This window comes from Apostichopus japonicus, chromosome 2, assembly GCF_037975245.1.
Source record: "Apostichopus japonicus isolate 1M-3 chromosome 2, ASM3797524v1, whole genome shotgun sequence".
NCBI lineage: Eukaryota > Metazoa > Echinodermata > Holothuroidea > Aspidochirotida > Stichopodidae > Apostichopus > Apostichopus japonicus.
This window is the reverse complement of record NC_092562.1, coordinates 29,758,465-29,778,751: the sequence shown is the minus strand read 5'-3', so window position 1 is coordinate 29,778,751 and position 20,287 is coordinate 29,758,465. Positions and strand designations below refer to the sequence as shown.

The window sequence follows — 20,287 nt, the reverse complement described above, 5'->3', positions numbered from 1 at the left end:
GAGCTTTTGAGACAAAAAAATTCAACAGATATGGAATGAGATTATATCACACACCAAAATGACTGATTATGGAACAAATTGGCTAGGTGTCCTAAGTACTCTAATCGTTTTGGGAATCTTCCCTATTAAAACTTGTTTTGCCTAAAACAAATGATTTTGTCAACTTAAGATGTAAAACTACTTCATGTTTGAACAAAATATTTGCAAAAAAAAGGTGCTTAAAGTGTCACAAATTTCTTCCTCCATTCTGTTTTTGCTAACTTGGTAGCCTAATGTGCAGACTTACTGCATATTGGACGTATTGTATGTTGTACTGCACAGCCTAGGTTTAATGATGATAATGACCGATATTTGAAATGATATATACCAATGCTTTTAAGTATTAACAGGGCATAAAGTCAGTTATTTTGATTGAAGAATGAATATGAAACATTAGAGTACTAAGGCCAGTTTTTAGTGCACAAAGGTTGTTTTTTGCCATAGCCTAGGTGTGGTAAGATATTGGCAGTAAAAACTTCTCCTTTACGTCAACATGAAAATATGGAACTATATAGAGTTGCGACTATGAGGTACACCCGTTTCAGTATTTTGCTTATATGGCCAGTGAAACTCATCATCTTTATCATCAATACAAACACTTAGATGTACTGTACGATGAGTGCGATCGACTTCCACATCTTTAATTAAGATTTTAGTTAACCTTTATGATATGAGACCTTCATGTTTAAAAATTAAATTATCAAAAACTATTTTCTTAGATTTCTTTGGATTGAGTCTTAAATTCTTCCCATCACACAGATCTAAAATATTTGATGCAGCAGTTTTACAACTTGCTTGGTCAGCCTGATGCGTTTGCTTTGATACATTGCACACTACATCATATTTCACCACAGTGCATTTAGAAGTAGATCGTATTTCGTCAGTATAAATCGTGAACAGTACAGAAGACAGAGGACCGCTTTGAGGGACACCAACATTTATCACTTATATTTCGATTTTTCCGTCAGACCTTTAGAATATTTTATTTGTCTAGACCAGCCATTATAAAGTTTGATATCCAATGTAACAACCATGGCTCTTCAACGAAACATTGTCCTTGATTAAACAATTTGGAAAAACCGTGTTAAATGCACTGGAAAAATCAAGAAATAAGACCTCAGATATAGTAGTATCTTTGTTATTTAATCCTGTGACAATATTGTGAATAAGTGTTAAAACGCAATCGGTACATGACAACCCCTTCCTATAAGCAAATTGATTGCTATCTTCATATTGATCAATAGCCTAGGTTATTTGAGGCACGATCATTTTCTGCACACAATTAAAACCTATTTAGGCAAGATCAATTGGTCTAAAATCAGTTACCGATCGTGGGGTTGACACATTGGGTATAGGGGCTGTTATGGCATTTTTCCACATAAAGCCGGTATCTCACATTGTGCTGTACACTCATTGAAAATAGTTGTAAAAATTCCCGATAGCTCATCTGCACAACATTTATATACCCACCAAACTGTATTGCTAGAGCCACCAGCTATACAATTTTTAGAGACATTTTTTCTTCAAATTTAAAGTTTTCATTAGGTACGTTCAGGCTAAAAACAAGGATACATCTAAGCATATCTAAGCATATGGAATCATTGAAACGTCGGAAATAAACATTTAGTTCATTTGCCATATCTCTGCTTACAGTTTGTTTTCATCATAGTCCGGCGATCGTACGGTTCTAAGTAGGTACCACAGAGATTAAGAGTCAGTAGTTACTTCCTAAAAAACAGTGGTTCTATTCTGATTTACGCGTCTGTCTCTCTGTATTATTCCTAAGTACTCGGTCATTTACCTCTATCGCATGTCGCTTTTCCTTCTCCAATCGTTTGATGTCAGCATCAGCTGGAATCCGTTTTCTGAGGGTTGATAATGGGGTTTCCTTCTTTGGAACACACACGTCTTTCACAAAGATAATATTACATGATACCACTTCAGTAAGTTTGTCTATATTTTTGGAGATTTCTCTAAAAGCGTTCCAATCAGTGGTATCTAACTCGTCTCGTAAAATATCAATTTTGTCCTTTGATAAATCAGCTTTCAATTTCTTCTTCCTTGGTTGACTTTCCCTATGCTTTTCAGTACAAATGAGTGAAATATAAACAGTGGTATGGTCGGAGCTTGAGATGGGTGGCCCTGGTTTAACTTTGTAATATTCGCCTTTCGCTAACATAGAATCGAGTTTGGAATTTGCTTGAGGGTATGTGACAAAATCCCCATAATTTCGATATCCCATTGTCTCTAGAAACGGAATTGTATGGTCTGTTGATGTCTCCTACAATGACTATATGGGACCTTGGATTATAATTTCGAATGTTTAGAAGTACGTTACGCAGTTCTCTGTCAGCTAGGGTAAAGTTCGATGACGGTCTAGTATACACATTTATTTTGGTAACATTTGTAAAAACACTTGTCAAGAAGCGATGACGTATTTTAACGGCAAGCAGCTCGATGGCAAGGAAAGGGTGGCACACACTTTCAGAGGAATTGGCGATCAGTCCTTAGCTATGAATGTTATAGGACCCCTACCATTTGCCGAAAATTGACCGTCATGACGAAACAAGTAATAATCGTCCAGTTGTAGGGCTTCATCGGGCACTAGGTGCTGCAGGGTCTCATTTTGCCATTCTTTTTCATTTCTTTGAATCTTAGTTCCTTGCAAAGATATAAAACTCAGATTTGCATATTTGCAATAGTTTGTTCTAGGCGAATGAACTTTCCTTGCAGAAAATGATGTTAGATTATAATCCATGGGGAAAACTAAAAAAACAGGCTAAGTTTTGTTCACTCGTATATCTGTAAGCCTTCCCGTGTACTTCGACTACGTTGAACAAAAGAGTGTTCTTTCAGTTTGTTAATCAACCGTGAATCAATAGAAAAGTACGTCATCGGTTCTCTTGTGCGCCTTAGGACACCTGAACTGTATTTCACCCTAGCCATTATAGAATTGTGTAGGCTAGTATTGCAATGGACCATAATTAGGTAATGTATGAAACCGGCCAAGAAATATAAGATCGAAATACTGCTCACCAGTTTCTTTAGGATGATACAGAAATACATTTTTCCCATCACCAGCCCATTGTGTTAACATTACTCCGTAAGTAGAATATCAGAAAATAGTATATATTGCACAAAAGAACGAAAGAACTGTTAGCGAAGTGCATACGTGGCAGCTCATATAGAGCGCCATGTAGGACCTCCATACACACTGCTAGCCCTTTTATTAACATTAGGAAATAGATCGCAGTCTTTATTTTACCAGGTAGTTTTTTCCTGGCACCCTAAAGGTCAGTAGTTAGTAGGTTGGTGTGTTATTTTATGACACCTTCTCAAGGAATTCAAATTGTCGAATAAATGCAAATAGTTTCTTGTTTGGACAGTGAGTATCGATGTACAGTATCCAGTACGTGCTTTGACTGCCGTAGAGTTTTATGTCTTATAGGCAATATCATTTCTTCCTTATGAAAACTACTTCATTGGCTGGAACTTTGAAAAGACTTATTGGAATGAACAATAATTACATATAGAGAATAAAAGTTACGTACAATTGTGTAAAGAGCTTTTTTAGTTCGTACACGTATGATGGTTTTCATTTACACTCTTGCCTTGTAGCTCTTTCTACCAAATCATGTTTCCTTTTCTTTCTTTCTATTTTATTGGGGGGGGGGATACTGGTGACCTTTTGACACTTGAGATTTGATCTCGTCATGCAGCCATTATCACTAAGGTGTTTGCCACAAGAATTGGTTTATTGACTTTCACACTAAATTCGTCACTTTCTAAGGTCGCTAGAGCATATATTTCTGTCGTTGTTGCACTGTCAGATATATGTCACTATCGAAATTGCTTAAACATTACAGCTTTTAGTAGGTATTAAGCTGTACCAAAACAAGGCTTCACAAGCAAAACTGATTTTTACCTTTTGCCTACAATGATATATGTAGTCATCTTGAGCAATCATATATTGTTTGAAGAAGGTGAGAAGAACATGTTCACAGTGAAACTTGTAGAATGAGTCCACGAAGATAAATATATGTACACAAAGACCTGGCTCATTACAATGTGTAATTTGTACTGCATATTAAGTACTATTTTATCACTATTTATGGGGTGAATTAATAAATACAGCCTGCACACATATAGGCAATAGGCCTAGTCCATGCCAATAATTATTTGGATTTATACAGTAAACATATGATTGGAGTTGAGGCAAAAAGTCTAATTAACATTTCTATTTTGTGAAGAATTCATTTATGGCAGTATGAGAAATACTATTTAACATGAATATTTATATACTATTGTTGATTTCAAGTATATATTGTTGTTAATGTTGCTTTCATTACAATTTATAATATTATTAAACCAATAAAGTAACAAAATTGAGTCCATGAAAAAGCCATCAATATAACAGAGGGTTCAACATCTTAAATTGACCACCAAGCCTACCCATCAGTTTCTATCAATTACAGATTGTTAATCTCTATTATGGAAGCTTAATTCACTTAACCTAGCGAAACGCTTACTTTGTGAGTTATTTTTAGACCCATCATATTTTTGAAAATATAAGACTGGACTAAGAGAAAGGATTATTAGGTGATTACTATTTATCCCCTTTCAGTGCAGGTTCACATTATTGGGATTTATTTAGTGCCAATAAAATAACTATTTGAAGAAAGATGTACCTGTCTGCTGACAGTCTTCCGTTACATCAATGACTACAGTATAGCATCTAGGTGAGTATATGAAGCAAGCTTACGACTATAGGCCTTGCGCATGACTGTGGGGTAGGAGGAGGGGTTGCTGCTGTTTATGAGTCAATATTGGAAGATGTTGGAGCGAGACTCAGGTAGATTTTAGGACTAACATTGCTTTTGGTGAGAGTTTCCAGGTCTGGTAAGCTCACATATTAATTCTATAGGCCTACAAAAGAAATCTTTGCAGTCATGCAATGCATCGATATGTGTACATGATAAAGATTGGTAGTGTTGTTAGGTCTATCTTTGGGGTGGTGAGAGTGTAATATTCAATACAAGCAGAGATAAGTCTTCATTTGTGTGCAGTAGTTGGTAGCGACAAGAAGGTTCCTGTATTCTTGAAAATGACAAAGTAAACTGAGTGATTTTGTTTTGTTAATTTAAGAGCCGGGATGGGGATTGTATCTTAGGGAAGGTAGCAAAATTTAGTATTAAATGAATCCAATATTCCTAAAGCAGTACAACATGATGTCCTTCTTCGAACTCTGCAACCGGTTGTTACTCATAAAGCCCCTGTAACACATGTTCGTGATTTAAGGTAAAGAGCCTAGAAATCAGAGCATTTCATGAAATATCCCCGGACTTAAACAGTCCCAAGTTATTGAATATTTTTATTTCACTAGGTGGTGAATAATGATACTTCCAGTTACCTTCATGTTAAATAAAAGCTTGTTTTCAATATGTAGAGTTTGAAGGGAATATCCTTGAAACATAGAACCACCAAAACACTCAGTGATCCCCAAGTGCTACTCCTCCCTTTAACCGTATAGAGAAGGTAAGGATCACGTAATGTACCATATAATTGTTTGGGATGAGGAAGGGATGTGGGAGGGTGGTCAACCACAATATGTCCCTTGAATTGAGGAGAAAATATGGTTCCCTTACTGTAACATTATTCCCTTGGCCACCCCTAACAACCTGACTTCCCCCATCCAATTGACATTGAACGTTTCCCCATTAGCCCATCTGCTATCACACACATACCAGCAGTTCTTCATTAACCTTGGTTGCCTCAGAATTCAATAGTCATCGTTTTCCTGAGAGGATCACATATTGAACTTGGGTATGTTTATCATAACATGGTAAAACAGTGTCTCATAAAGTGTTCTCAAATATCTTTCCATGATTTAATCTTATAACTACTTTTCATTTGGTAGAGGCGATTGAGCTAATTAACAAATATTTTTAACAATGTAAAATGTGGAAAATAAAATGGTAGTTAGTAGTGTGTAAGTTAACACACTAATATCCAAATCTAAATGATATGCACATTCTGTGGGGATTTGGTGGGGTCTGACGAACAATTGTTATTTTTAAATATATAACATGTACTCATACTATACACTATAATATCAGCAAGATCCTGTGAGTGACTGCGAAGATTGATGATAGGCTATTTCAGGCCAAGCAGGTTAACACTAGCAGTAGAATAGGCATAGGCCAAGTTTGCTAATATGTCTTTTTTGTCAATTGGATTAGCCTTTATAACCTAGTACCCTAGTAGTGATTAGTGGAAGTTTTCACTACATTCCATGGTTCAACTTACCAATCGTTGAAGAGAAGTTCAACAGAAATAGAAACACAATTAAAGTCCCGGTTCGCAAGGTGGTTATTCCACCTCCAGGCACACTGTTAGCCATTTTGTTCACATTATTATGTATGTAGATGTATGCATATTATATCCTTCTGCAAGCAGGAACTCGCGAAAAAGCCATCGTTGGCTTAGTAAATAGATTGAGTCCTTTATTACAACACGTACTTCCTTCTTGACACCCTACAGCTATGTAGTTGGTGTGTGTATTTGTAACACCTACTCAAGGTAATTCAAATAAAAGAAAATAGTTTCATGTTTGGACAGTGTATTGGAATATCGATTGATTGGTAAAGCTGTACGTGCTATAGACTGTTGTAGAATTGTCTGTAAAGGTTACATCCTTACTTCCTTGTGAAAACTAGGAACTTTGGAAAATAAATCTTGGAATGAACTTTTATGGCATATGAGGGGGGGGGGGGAAAGTAATTTACAATAACGAAAAGGGCATTTATAGTTCACACACATACGATTAGTTGGTTTTCCCGTACACTCTTGCATTTCTGGCACTTTCGCCGAATCATGCTTAGTTTTCTTTCTTTTCTTTTTTTTTGGGGGGGGGGTGGGGGTGGTGACCTTGGACAATTGATATTTGATCATGTTGGCCATTGTGACTAAAGTGTTTACCACAAGGTCACCACCCCCACCCCCCCCCCCCAAAAAAAACTAAGCAGGATTCGGTGAAAGTGCCAGAAAGCAAGAGTGTACGGGAAAACCAACTAATCGTATGTGTGTGAACTATAAATGCCCTTTTCGTTATTGTTTTAGTAACTTTCACACTAAATTTGTCACTTTTGGTCGCTAGACCATAGATTACTGTTGGTTTTGATGGTTAGGTATATGTCATCGTAGACATTGCTTTTACAGCTTTCGTTTAGAATGAAGAAGCTGCAGCACAATGCTCCTTTAACTCAGTTGTTTCACAGATTACTTACAATGAGATTATAGTAGACTTTGTTCACAATGACCAGCCATTTATAGTCGGCTCTGAGGAGATCTAGCGTTCTTTATCAAGGAACTTTAAGAAGACCATCATGACAAGTCAAGCAGATTCAAAATTTGAAATTGTGAGTTATTCAAGAATGTTTGTCTGTAGCGATCTTCTTTAATGATAAGAAAAGGACTATTTCGTAGAACTGATTATTTGGCTGAATAACTTGTCATCCCGATTCAGCCTGAGAGAATTTCATAAGCTTCTTCCATGAACCAATCACTTAATCTGATCACATTGCAATCACTTAATCTGATCATGAACTGATCACTGAATCCGACCATGTTACAATCACTGAATCCGACCATGTTACAATCACTGAATTGAATCATGTACCTGAATGTGAACATGTACCGATCAATGAATGTTATCATGTAATGATGGCTGAATGTGATAATGTACTGTGATAAAGTGGAATTTTGCCCTTTTGACATTCCAAGGTTTTAGTCATCTACACAGGTACAGGAAGTTCTCTGCCCTTCACTTGTACCCTTTTTGCATATTCATTAGGAGAGTACTGCTACCCATCATGTTACACAGGTCTTCTTTGTTCTCAGTGCCCCATAGAACCTAACCACATACTCTTCCACAAAGAAATAGCGCTTATAGTTTTAGGGATTGTGGAAAGGTTATTCCCAAAGGAGTCTTTATTTCTGTTGTATGTTGTTAAACTGAGATGACATGTTCATGAGTATAAGTTAACCAACATGTTTGTTGCTTGTAAAATAATTTTTAGTTGGTATCTTTTCACATTGTGAGGGGGGTTGGCTACCGAACTATTTTAATCTCAGAGCCATGTACTTCATTCCTTCACTTATCCTTTGTTAGTGAAGACATTGTATTGATTGTTTTGTGAGAGGATATTCAACCATTCATGTGAGGAAAGAGCCTTTTTCAGTGAGTTAATTCATATTGATTGTTAGTTAAATGTTACTTAATGACATATGCTGTAAGAACTATTATTGTTAGAGAGAGCGGGGATATTAATGAGTTTCTCTCAAAGAGGAATTGAGTTCTGCCATGTGGTGGAGCATTCATACATATTGTTAAGTAACAGTAAGCTAGTAGGACTATTTAAGTCCGTGTTATACTTGGGAAGGTTTGGTTTCAAGTGTAAAAGGAAGATTGCATTTCAAACTGTTTTAATTTGATATTTGTTATTGATATTTGTGTATTACCTTATTTACCTGTCACTTTTATATTTTAGTAGCTTCTCAGTTGTGACATTATGAGAATAATTCTTAGTCACATGGTTAAAGGGGTAGTACTGACTGAGTTGATGTTTTAAGCTATTAACATTTATTGTCCTCGATATTAGTTGAGGCAGCATTAAATTAATCACGATTCATTTACAATGTGCTTTAGTAACTGATGTTAAACTGATTGATGGGTTGTATGTGTTTCGGGTGTATCATAGGAATTTCCTTGGGACTGTGTGTACAACTCAAGTAGGACGATATTGGTTATTATATTTTTAGCTTTACTTCAGTTTCAATTTTGTCTTAATCAAGTGTAATTAAGGGATTAAGGGTTGAAACTCTGACATTTTGAAAGTTTTAGTTGTACATCAAATTAAAGGGGCTGTCTATGAGCACCATGTAGTAAACCTAAGCATGAAATACCCCTGTAGTGTATTGTTCTCAAATGGAAAATGCTGTACCATACTTTTTGTAATACTTTGGGCAGCTTGTGTATTGGTGCTCCTAAAAAGCATATCTGACTTTCCCAAGTTTTACTTAGTACTTTAAGGGTTATACAGTGTGTAGTTATATGTCATAATTCAATTAAATTAACCTTTGTAAAGCTGTTCCAGATTTTATATGGTAATATATTAATTTTCTGGTTTAGGTTCTTTGAGCTAAGTCGTTTTCTGGTGATGTGAGGATTACTGATCACTGTTGTTAGATGACTGGGCTGGTAAGTGATGCATTATATTTTGCAGGTATTTCCTTTGTGGTCATAATTTTTCATGCGAGGACCTGAGGGTACATTTTAGCTATTTTGTTTACTATTATGGCCAGGAGCGAGGACATATATAAGCCATGCCATTGATTTGCATTCTTCGTCATGTTACAGAAGGTGTTAATTAAATTTCATACTAGTTATGTGTTAGATTGGTACTTCTGTAAATATTATCATATTCTGCTATAATCATTTTTATGGATGACGTCAATGTATTATGCAAGAGATTCATTTTTACACTCTTCGAGTTTATATAATAGGGATGATCCGATAACTTCATTCTTCATTCTTTTCTTCAATTCGTACTCAATTCTCAGGTCTTACTCAATTATTATCTTGTTATCATCACTAGAGATGAGCTATTGCAGGTTTGCTAGTCGCTTGTTCATCGCAAGATTGTCTTTATCAATTAACTGCTGTTTTATTATTTTCATTCAAATGAGGAGTTTCACACTAATGGTAGGCTGTTGGGTAATGTATACATGGCTTATCTGGACAATTGTTTAGTTCTAAGTTTTCTCTTCTCATTGCAGAGGCTGTTTGTTATGTTCGATTCCTTTGTTGGCAATTATTACTTTATTGTTTCTGGACTGAATAAATTCGATAAACCAAGTACTACTCTTCATCATTGTCAAATGCGTGGCATGACTCACCACTAGCTCCCCATCCAACTAGATTCCCGAATTGCTTCAGTACCTGACTGTGATAATGTAACGATCACTGAATGTGATCAGGTGCCAATCACTGAATCTGATCATCTGTCAATCCCTGAATTTGATCTTCTACCAATCACTTAATCTGATCATGTACTAATCACTGAATCTGATCATGTACTAGAATGTGATCATGTACCGGTCAAAGAATGTGATCAAATACCGATCGCAGAACGCTGACTGTGATCAATGAATCTGATCATTGAATGGTGGCAGCTTCATGATCTCATGAATAAACATGGAATTGTCGAAAGGTTAGGACAGAAGACAATTCTCACTTCAAATCCTAAAGAGGGTCTTGTTTGTCCAACCACATTATCATATATACCAGAATGTCTCCACACCTTTATTAGCATGATCAGTGCAATGGTAAAATAATATCTGTGACCTTTGGTGATATAATTTGATGTCTAAAGCTTCTTGAAATCCCTCCAGTACCTAGCCTCAAATTAAGGTTCCAAAATCTAGCCAATAATAATTTGACAAAGATCGATGCAAACAATTGTATTTCATAAATTAGTTGTTATGACTCAACTGATATTTGTCTAGTGTCAGATGTGTTCCTCAAAACTTAAATACTTTGATCAATGTACCATTATTTGAGAACATTGTTGATCCAGGATGACAAGGTAGACAAACTATATGTATCTAATACTTGACAGAACATGGGTACAAAGCAGTGTTAATGAGAGGAGTGGATGAGGTCACCAAAGAACTACTAATATGGAAAAATGTGGTTAGTCTTAAAATGTATTTTAATGTGATATTACTTGAAATGTGTTGCCTTGTTTGAAAAGAACACAAAAAACATGATGTACTGATTACATGTTCATCTAATAACATTTCTCCAAGGGCTACTTTTACTGTAATATCTGTAACACAAACAAACATTGTCCCATGGTTTGATTTTTTCTTGATTAAATACTTTTAAAATATATTTGAAGAAAGAAATATTGAAAGCTTGAGACGTGATCAACATGATAAACTTTGATAAAGATGGACACAATATATCCTTGTCTACAAATATATACTTCCACCTGTATAGCTTGCATAGGTGTAGTTAATATAGCTATTTCATATATAATAGCATATCTTGTATTTGACAATAAAGACACAATCTAATTAAGATCATCATATTATTATAAAATATTTAATATGAAAAATGGAAGACTCTTGATGGATGTATATTCTACAGTAAATATTAGTCAAACTGATTTTTGCTACGATTCTGACATATTTATCATTGACTTCCATAGTGATATCTGGAATGAACATTATGAATGATGCAGAAAGTAACATAATTTCTACCTGTCATACCCTTCCACCCTCCATCCATTCATTACTTATGAATATTCATAGTCTTGCATATACATCTACAGGTTACAAGCTTCATAATGAAATTGTAACATTAAATTAGCGTAGGTGAGACTCACACATCAACACATGAAGTGTTTTGTTGCTCAGTGCAAGCCAAGCAAATACCAAGTTCCATCAGCAATTTTGCATTTCAAGGGTTTTGTTCTCACAAACTGACAGTCTGACAAGAATAAAGACCAATGATAACAATCAAAAGATCCAAACAAACCAGAACTTGAAAATAAAACTTAACTCTTTTAAATGACACATTTTATTTGGGTCCTAGATACATTAGAGAAAATTGTGATGGCTTCTGTCAATGTGTGATTTGTACTTCACATCCATGTTTAATATAATAAACGTAGACATTTATTGATAACAAAATGAGAAATTAACAATAAGTATTAAGCCTTAACAGATGACCAAATGTCATCATCAAACTGACATTTGACAATCAATGACATCACAGACCAGGATTCAGGAGGATTCTTATATGGGGTAGACAAGGATTTACTTTAAACAATGAATCATAGATTTGGAATAGTAGAGTGAAATTGGAATTTTCATATGGTACGGTTTGAATAATCCTTCTTACATGTAACCACAATACCTTATGAAACTGACATATCCTAAAAGTAATTGTAACAATAAAAGTAGAAAGTATACCCTAAGAAATGTATTAACACTGTTGAGAAATGATACAAAATATTCCTAAAAGTCTCTATACAAAGTTAAGAATAGGTATATTGGCCGTTATGGAACAGATATGTAACTTCACTTATTCTAGATTTGGATAAGGGAAACGAATTTTGGCTTCTGTTCATTGATATAACAGCCCTTAGGATGTTTATTTGTCATAGTACTACCCACGCATGATCTGTAGAGAATTTAATTGAGGGAAGAATACTAAGTAGAAATCTGTTGATGTAACTCTTCTTCATTATTATGGTTCAATGTCTACAAATACTCGTCCCAGGGCAACCATAATGAAGTTCCTTCCTCTAGCAAGTCATACCATCTTAATCGTCATTCTATGAGGATGCTCTATTAACAGAAATATTCTTGAAAGACATCTCCGACATTCCTGAGTGAATTATTTCACTTCCTGATACTTGCTTTCATCCTCAACCAGAGCAGCTTTAACAAGTTGTTGACAAAGAAGATAATCATCCTGAAGAAATCAAAACAACAATAGTTTATGTTTATGATTTATGGAAAGAGAGAATTAATCTGAATAAGATTGAAATACATTGAAGGACATTTAAATTGAATATCACTTCATCTCATGACAGTTAAATCAGAAAGGTATCTCATTGAAACTGAATGAAACATTGCATCAAAGTAACATTGAATTACAATGAATTGTACTAAATATTAAAATAAATTACATGTCATTAGCAGTGAAGCACATCTCATCACATCAATACAAAATAAATCACCTTTCATGCCTACCATATATTTTCCTTATTACACATACCAATGACTTCATCACATGTGGATTCTGTCCGGTAAGTTTCAGAACTGTTTCAAAAAACCTCCCTGTTTTACTTCCTTTGATACGAGATATCTCCAATAAAACGGAAACAAACACACCACATCTACTGGCGCCATCCCTTGGAAGAAAAATGGTAAATGAATAACTGCAAATAGTAAATAAAAACAATTTAAGCATCAGTTTTAAAAGGTGATATGTGAAGAAATGTTCAAACCAAAGATTCATAAATTTGATATAAAATTGCCATTCTGCATGACCTGTAAGAACAGTCCATGAAAAATACTAAAGTTTCTGTGTTACTTCACAGCACCTATTATATTTCATATAATTAACATGTTATATTAAAACAAGGTTCGTGGTCATTAGACAGCATGTTCCTTGTAACTCTGTGCTGTAACATTTCAGCAATTTTTTTTCATAATACTTACATGCAATGAACAACAATAGTTCTCTTTTCCTCTGTTATTGGTTTTATCTTTCCAATCAGTTCAATAATCCCAGTCTGATCTGAATCGGGTGACCATTCAATCAGCTGATAGTGTTCCACTGTTACCGTTCTCTGTGGAGATTAATAAAGATCAACAGCATTATCCCCAACCTGGTAACATGGATTAGTCCCATGAACTTCTACATACAGACAGCTGGACTGCTAATCCTTAAATGATGATCTCCAAGAGACAAATGTCATGTTTATGTAATGCTTTGTCTTCCGGCAAGAATACACCTGCAACCCTCATCAATAACTGAGTTATAGAGGCAAAGGTCTTTAAATCCAAAGATTTGCATTGATATTCCCACTTTATTTCATGTTAGAGGAAGATGAGTCATGCTTCTGAGATCATGTAGGTAAAAAGACTGTTTTTGTCTCAAATCTTTTCTATGGATTTTTTATTGATTGAATATACTAAACAAATCAATTTCAACTTTACCTTGGTATTCTTAGAATAAACAATCAGCCTACGTTGCGAGCAGTATTTATCTTTATCTTCGACATTAGTGCATTCAACTATCGTATTGCCATGTTGTATCTTTCCACTGTCTGGCCAGTACAGGCAAGTTGTCTGTAAAAGATGAAGATCTTTGTTAAACAAATATGACTTTGACTTTATGAGGATAACATGATATCAACATGTAAATTAATGACAGAAGACAGACATAGGTGATGCTAGTTTCTAGGTAATTAACATTTATCTAAAGAATCTACAGCCTGTACTTATACTTAACTCATCATGTCCATCCATTTGGTTGAAGCAGACAATAGTAACAGTCATAATCATGACCCTTCTCAAGAAATGAATGACAAAAAACAGATATAAGTGTTGCTAGTTCCTTGATATTTTACATTTATCCGAAGAACCAACAGCCTGAACGTATAGTTACCTCATCGTTTATATCCATTTGGTTCAAGCAGACGATAGCAGCACAGTCATAATCATGGACCATCCTCCAGAAATCTTCAGCAGTAGAAGGAAGAGGTGACTGGGTCATAATAAAGGCATCTTTACTGCAGCAACTCTAAGAAGTGGATTAAAGGGAAAAACGGCAGAAATGTTCACTGCTATTGAGAAACTAAAAAGTTAAAGCTATGAAAGGCACAGTCAAAGCAAATTTTACCATAGATGAGACTGGTAAATTTTAACAATGACTTTAACTATTGCTTTTCATTTGGAAATGTCTTTTGATAAGAGCAAATATGTTAAACATGGCATTCAGGAACAATGTATGATGCTAAAATAGTTAATAGCATATATGAATAGCCTATAATACTTACATTAATCACTGTAGCATTAATGTAATCTGTGTTACCAATTAAAGATCCCGGTGTTTGGAGGACAGCTCGTGAAAAATTATCTGAAAATATTAAAATGATAATATCTAATGATTGTGATAGGAAAATGAATCTACAATCCTACTTAATATTCACATATCTGTGTAAAGCTTTTATAGTAATGATAAGTAACGATTAGGACTACACAATACGTACAATTAGAAGACTGACGAATATTAACAGTAAGAACATACACTTTGAACAAAAGACGGTTTGTTTTGATCACACAAACTAATATACTTAAGTCTTATAACACTTCTTATTCTCATCTAGTATGCTGCTTTCACAGAAACCAAAATTGTAAATACATAAAGTAACCTTGGTTTGAGACAGCTGATTGCCCCCTCCCCCACCCAAATTCAATGTCATAATGAAGGGTACTCCTTGCTCTTTTCTTCCCCACCCCCAGCCCACCCCGATTGAAACTAAAACAAAAGATCTCTAAGGAAGGATATTTTCCTTTGTGAGTCTAGTGGATATTTACTGCTATTAACAGCAAGTTTATACTTTGATCTAGTTGATAGGGTCAAGCACTGCATTATAATAATGCAGTACACACTGAAAGACTGTGGAATTATGCAAATGATCTCCAAAAGGAGGCTCAACTTTATGATCATACAGTTTTTAAATCTAAGACATTCCATCAGCTGACTTCATACAGACAACGAAAGGACCTTGCTGTCCCCTCAGACACAATCATGTAATTTCTCGGGACGGGAAGGCCCAAACCGTTACACTGAAATGACTATCTGGGGCATATGATCCTACGCCAAAACTGGTCCAATTAAAGCTGTAAACACAACCCAACTAGGTCGGCTACTCATCCATACGTGTGTCAATCTCCCTGTAGGTTTATCGAGACCCTTACCATCAATCGACATTTGATTCTAGTTTATCTCAGTCTACAAGTAATAGACACAGTTTACCAGAACTACTTTCATCGTATAATTTGCCCGTCAGTGTTACCTGGTTTCCTGTGTTGTTGAGCAACTGCATTACCATAGTTACCAATGAGCTGTTAACCATACAATGCATCCAATACATCACTTTATTATAGACTCATGGAGGCCCTCCACTGAATTGGACAGATAAACTTTCAAACAGCTTTATGTAATACTGTCTTGATAAAGAGCTGGCCTACCTTTGCTTTACTTTTCACACTAGTGTCCTACTCACATGAATCCAGTTTGATCACAGTAGGCAAAATTCGTTATAGGAAATGTGTGTAAATGAAAGGGAATAGCTAGATCATCTCTAAGTTATGTTTTTGCTGTGTTTTAAAATCCATATTTTTTATTAAAAATGTGATGCCATGCTGTACATACATAGAAAGGTCCTATATTTATTTTCCCCTGCCACCAATATTTATAAAACTAAATAGCTTTTCCAGAGCAGAATCCTCTGTCTTCTCAATGTATAATATAGACAAAAAAGATGAAAAAAAAATAATCTAATAATTATGCCACATAAACTAATTTACTTAATATATCTAATCACATTAACACCTATCATGTATTTCCACTACTTCATAAAAGGAACTCACATGGTAAAACAGCAGAATATCTGTTCTTTTTGGCATTATGGCTCTGACGGCCAACAATGGAACTGTGCGGTACAGAAAAGCCTCTACAAGTCTCTAAAATCTGCAGAAAGAAAGGACAGATAAATAGCTTAACGTTTTAATTAAAAAGAGAAAACGACTTTTTGGAGAAAAAAAATGTGACTATCAGTGCGATTACAGTAACCAATTTTCATGAGTTCATAACCCTAATGTAGCTTTAATTTTTTGGCTTAATTAATTACACCTTTATGAATGCTGTCTAATTGAATACAACCTTATAATACCAATCCATTTAAGTTTAGAATCTGCAGATGATATTCACCTGTTGCCTTTCTTCACATTCTTGAGCTAAATTTCAGCTTTCTATTCCTCCACCCTCCTAACATCATCCTCAGATACTTAGTACCATCCTCCTAGATGCCTAACAACTCATAAATAGGGATTCAAAGTTAAATATATATAGCCCTGCCTCACCTTAAACTCATCTTTCTGTTTTTCCAGGTCAATTTCATCTTCTTCTACTGTGTTCTCTGGAGACAACAAATCTATTACCAGGCAGTCATACAGGAACCAGTACTGTACCTGGAAACATCATGTGTAACATAACAATATGATAAAAGAAATGTACTTTCCTAAATAAAGATGTAATTATGCATACATATATTAAAATTTGTTTTACTCCAGGACTTATCAATAAGCAGTCTGGCTTGTTTGAACCAAAGAAGCCCTAGAAATTCTCTATCGTAATATGTTAGGAATTCCTTCAAGGGTTGTTCCTTTGTGCTTAGGGCAGTAGCCAATTGTCTGGCTAACATAGTATGTCAATTTGCAGTCCTTAGGCAGTGGAAAGATGGTGTGGTTAGATGCTAGAAATCAGCAGGACTAGAACACATAGATATCTGTTCTGTGTACAGAGCAGAAAGGAGGTCTTTATGACCAGTATTAATGCATTGATCAGTTAACTTTAGTTATCATTAATTACCTATACATATGCAATTAATTTATATATTTATATGTTACATACGTTATACAACTAGAGAATTGAATTAAACTTTATGCAACTGGAAATCAAATCATCTGTTAGTTGTATGCATTTGTGATGTTGTATTATACTGAATTTTTGCTGTGGTCTGCAACTCAACCCTTCCTTAGTTAGTTACGAACCATCAAATAAATTTCAAACTTATATTAATATTTACCTCATTTTCTATCATGTTTACTCTGTCTTTCCTCATTCTATTGACAAACGAGGACACACTCAGACCCGTCTTCTTGCTGTCCTTCAAGTCATCCATCAGACAATACAGGGCAATGAAGGTACCATTAGCACCAACTCCATTACTGAAAAGCAACATATACTGTGTGCACTGGAGGAATTTTTCCACCACAATAAATCTGGCACTTGAACGGAAGACTGAAACAGTCAATATGTTGCTAGATTATGACGACTATAGTCACAATGGGTGGTCTGTGATGTCATCATGGCACATTGTTTTGTATCATCATTTTGTTTGTGTTGCCAATCATATATGCCAAGTATCTGCCAACGTACTGTGTTCTCATCAATATTTATTTTTATTGAATATGCTTTGCCATTAAAGATATATGATTCGTAAATTATACAGAAAAAACTATTCATCTCGGCGAATGCAAAGTTCTATATGGCTTTCAGCTACTAGTACTGAAAATTTGCATCATCTTTTTAGATATCAACTTTGATCACTGAAATATTCCTTGAAATATGCTAAGTGAAGATACTCCAGAAACCTTTGTAAGACAGAAACCAAAGTTGAATGTAGTTTACAAAGCCCATGCCAAATCACAAGTATGATTTCCATATCAACATTACCAAACCTTACCATAGGTCACTGCACATAGCCTCTAGGTTGGCAACTTAAAGTAACTGGAAGATCTGACCTATTAGGTTCCACGCATTTGGTAATTGTTTACGTTTCACTGATATTATATAACCTCTATGACACACTTATATAAACACAAAATAAGACACAACCAGGCTGGCCTTCTTGTTGTCCTTAAAAGTCATCCATAAGACAATATAGAGCAATGAATGTACCTGTAGCACCAACTCCTTTACTGAAAGACCATATTACATCAAGGACATATTATATATTAACACAAAATAAGACATCACCAGACTGTTCTTCTTGAAGTCATCTTTGAAACAACATACAAATAACACATTAAACAAAACAGTGCTACAATTTGAACCTTTAAAGCAGATGGTAATTCTTTGATGTAATATAGAATGGAGCAAAATATCTTTTGAAAGGATTTACTTGCAGTGTACAAGAAGTGGTTGGGACCTGGTAGTCTTGAGATCCTTTACTTTCTTGATGAAATCGATGAATAAAACTGACTGAGAAGGAATTCTATCGTCAGGCCAGGAGAGAAAATGGCAGAGCTTAACTTCATGGAGCTTGTCTCCCTGTTAGAAAAAGTAAAATGATTAATGTCTTCCAGAGGACTTATCCTTGAGATAGCAATTATTTACTCTATATATTACATAATGTACTTAAAGAAAGAGGATTAAGCTATGATTCTTGTGTCTGCAGATACTAAACAGAAGTTGAACCTAAACAGAGTTAATGTACATTATACTTTAACGTTTTTTTAAGTTATTAGTATGCAGTTGTTGGCTAGGTATCTTGAAATCTATATTCTCTTAGGTAAGTATACATTAGCCTAGAGCGTACCTTGACAATCTTTATTTCTCTAATTGATAAATCCAGATCCTCCAGTGAACTCTTATACCAGATCAGAGTGTAATCCCCAATTATCTTGTTAGTTCCTTCTGAGATGGGCCAGTACTGGAAAGATGACATCTAGTCCAGTGGATATAAGCATAAAGCAAAACTGTATTACAGCATATCATTTAGTTAATGTAACATTCAATTAACAAACATATTAATAAAATAAAATGAAAACATTAATGCTATGTGCATGATATCTCTCACTCTTCATTAATTTTTGTTGATGGTATGAAAAGGAGTAATTGAATACAGCAAATTGGGAGAAATTCTTCTTAGTCAATATAGAAACATTCATATAAATGGAATAGAAGCTGCAGATGGTGCATGTTTATGGTAACAGTGGTGTACATTCACTTCAATTAAGAAGCAGACTGCAGTATGTTGAAGAAACTGGTTAAAAATAAAACCTGAGTGCCAAGGAGGATTCACAGATCTCCAATTAACTCTGTTATCATTCATGTTTGAGAAAAATTAAACATGAATTCTTCGTTTAAAACAAATTACCTTTGTCTGTGAGAGATTAACAATGACCTCCACTTTCTCGAACCAGACCATTTTCCAAAACAACTCAGCTGTCCTCTCATTCGGATCTATAAAAACAAGCAAACATTACAAACATTGGCGAGCAGTTACATGTAAATACATTGGTATATAATAATAACAAATAAATGCAGGACACAATTACCATATATGCAAATATATGTAATATAACTAAACTAAGGAAGATATGCATGCATATGGAATACATACATAAACCAGTTATCATTTGATGTAACAATGAATCTGCATCAAACAAACTAGGAATCCAAATGGAATAAAATTAGATTCATAATACACACAAGCTTGGATAAATATTTCTTTACAATACTAATAAAAACATACCTTGCGAGGCAATAAATGTCTGTGGGTGTTGCACCTAAAAATATAAACAAAAGCCCAATATGTGAGTTTGGAAGTTCATCTTATGACGAAACTAAATGCAAAGCAAAAAAAGAGAAAATAAACAAATTTTCTCAAATTCCTGCAAAGTTTATGGAAATTTCTTTGCTGGAATTTTCAAGCAAAGAATTTAATTCCCCCATGACTTTAGTTTTTAATTTCATGGAGTTCATATTCCCAGAATTGAGAAGGTTTACATATTGTGTATGAAAATCTTTAGGTACTGATATCTTAGAAGTGAAATACTCATGATAGTAATATGACCAATATAAAATAGCTAA

At 34.8% G+C, this 20,287-nt stretch overlaps 1 protein-coding gene across 7 annotated transcripts in view; it reads right to left on the bottom strand.

Moving 5' to 3' along the window:
- Positions 1-20,287, bottom strand: part of LOC139955648 (receptor-type tyrosine-protein phosphatase mu-like) — a 129,551-nt gene that overhangs the window by 44,250 nt on the left and 65,014 nt on the right. For 3 of the 7 annotated variants that reach the window (XM_071955155.1, XM_071955157.1, XM_071955156.1), the window contains exon 1: positions 6,346-6,672. In XM_071955155.1, coding sequence (XP_071811256.1) covers positions 6,346-6,439 — 94 coding nt within the window. In that variant the 5' untranslated portion in view covers positions 6,440-6,672. Of the gene's footprint in view, positions 1-6,345; positions 6,673-11,515; positions 12,584-12,889; positions 13,026-13,335; positions 13,467-13,836; positions 13,969-14,287; positions 14,423-14,678; positions 14,759-16,278; positions 16,379-16,770; positions 16,879-17,495; positions 17,638-18,593; positions 18,743-19,010; positions 19,140-19,571; positions 19,658-19,949; positions 19,984-20,287 lie in introns of those variants that run through there. The other 4 variants (XM_071955151.1, XM_071955153.1, XM_071955150.1 and 1 more) reach the window with 4 other exon arrangements.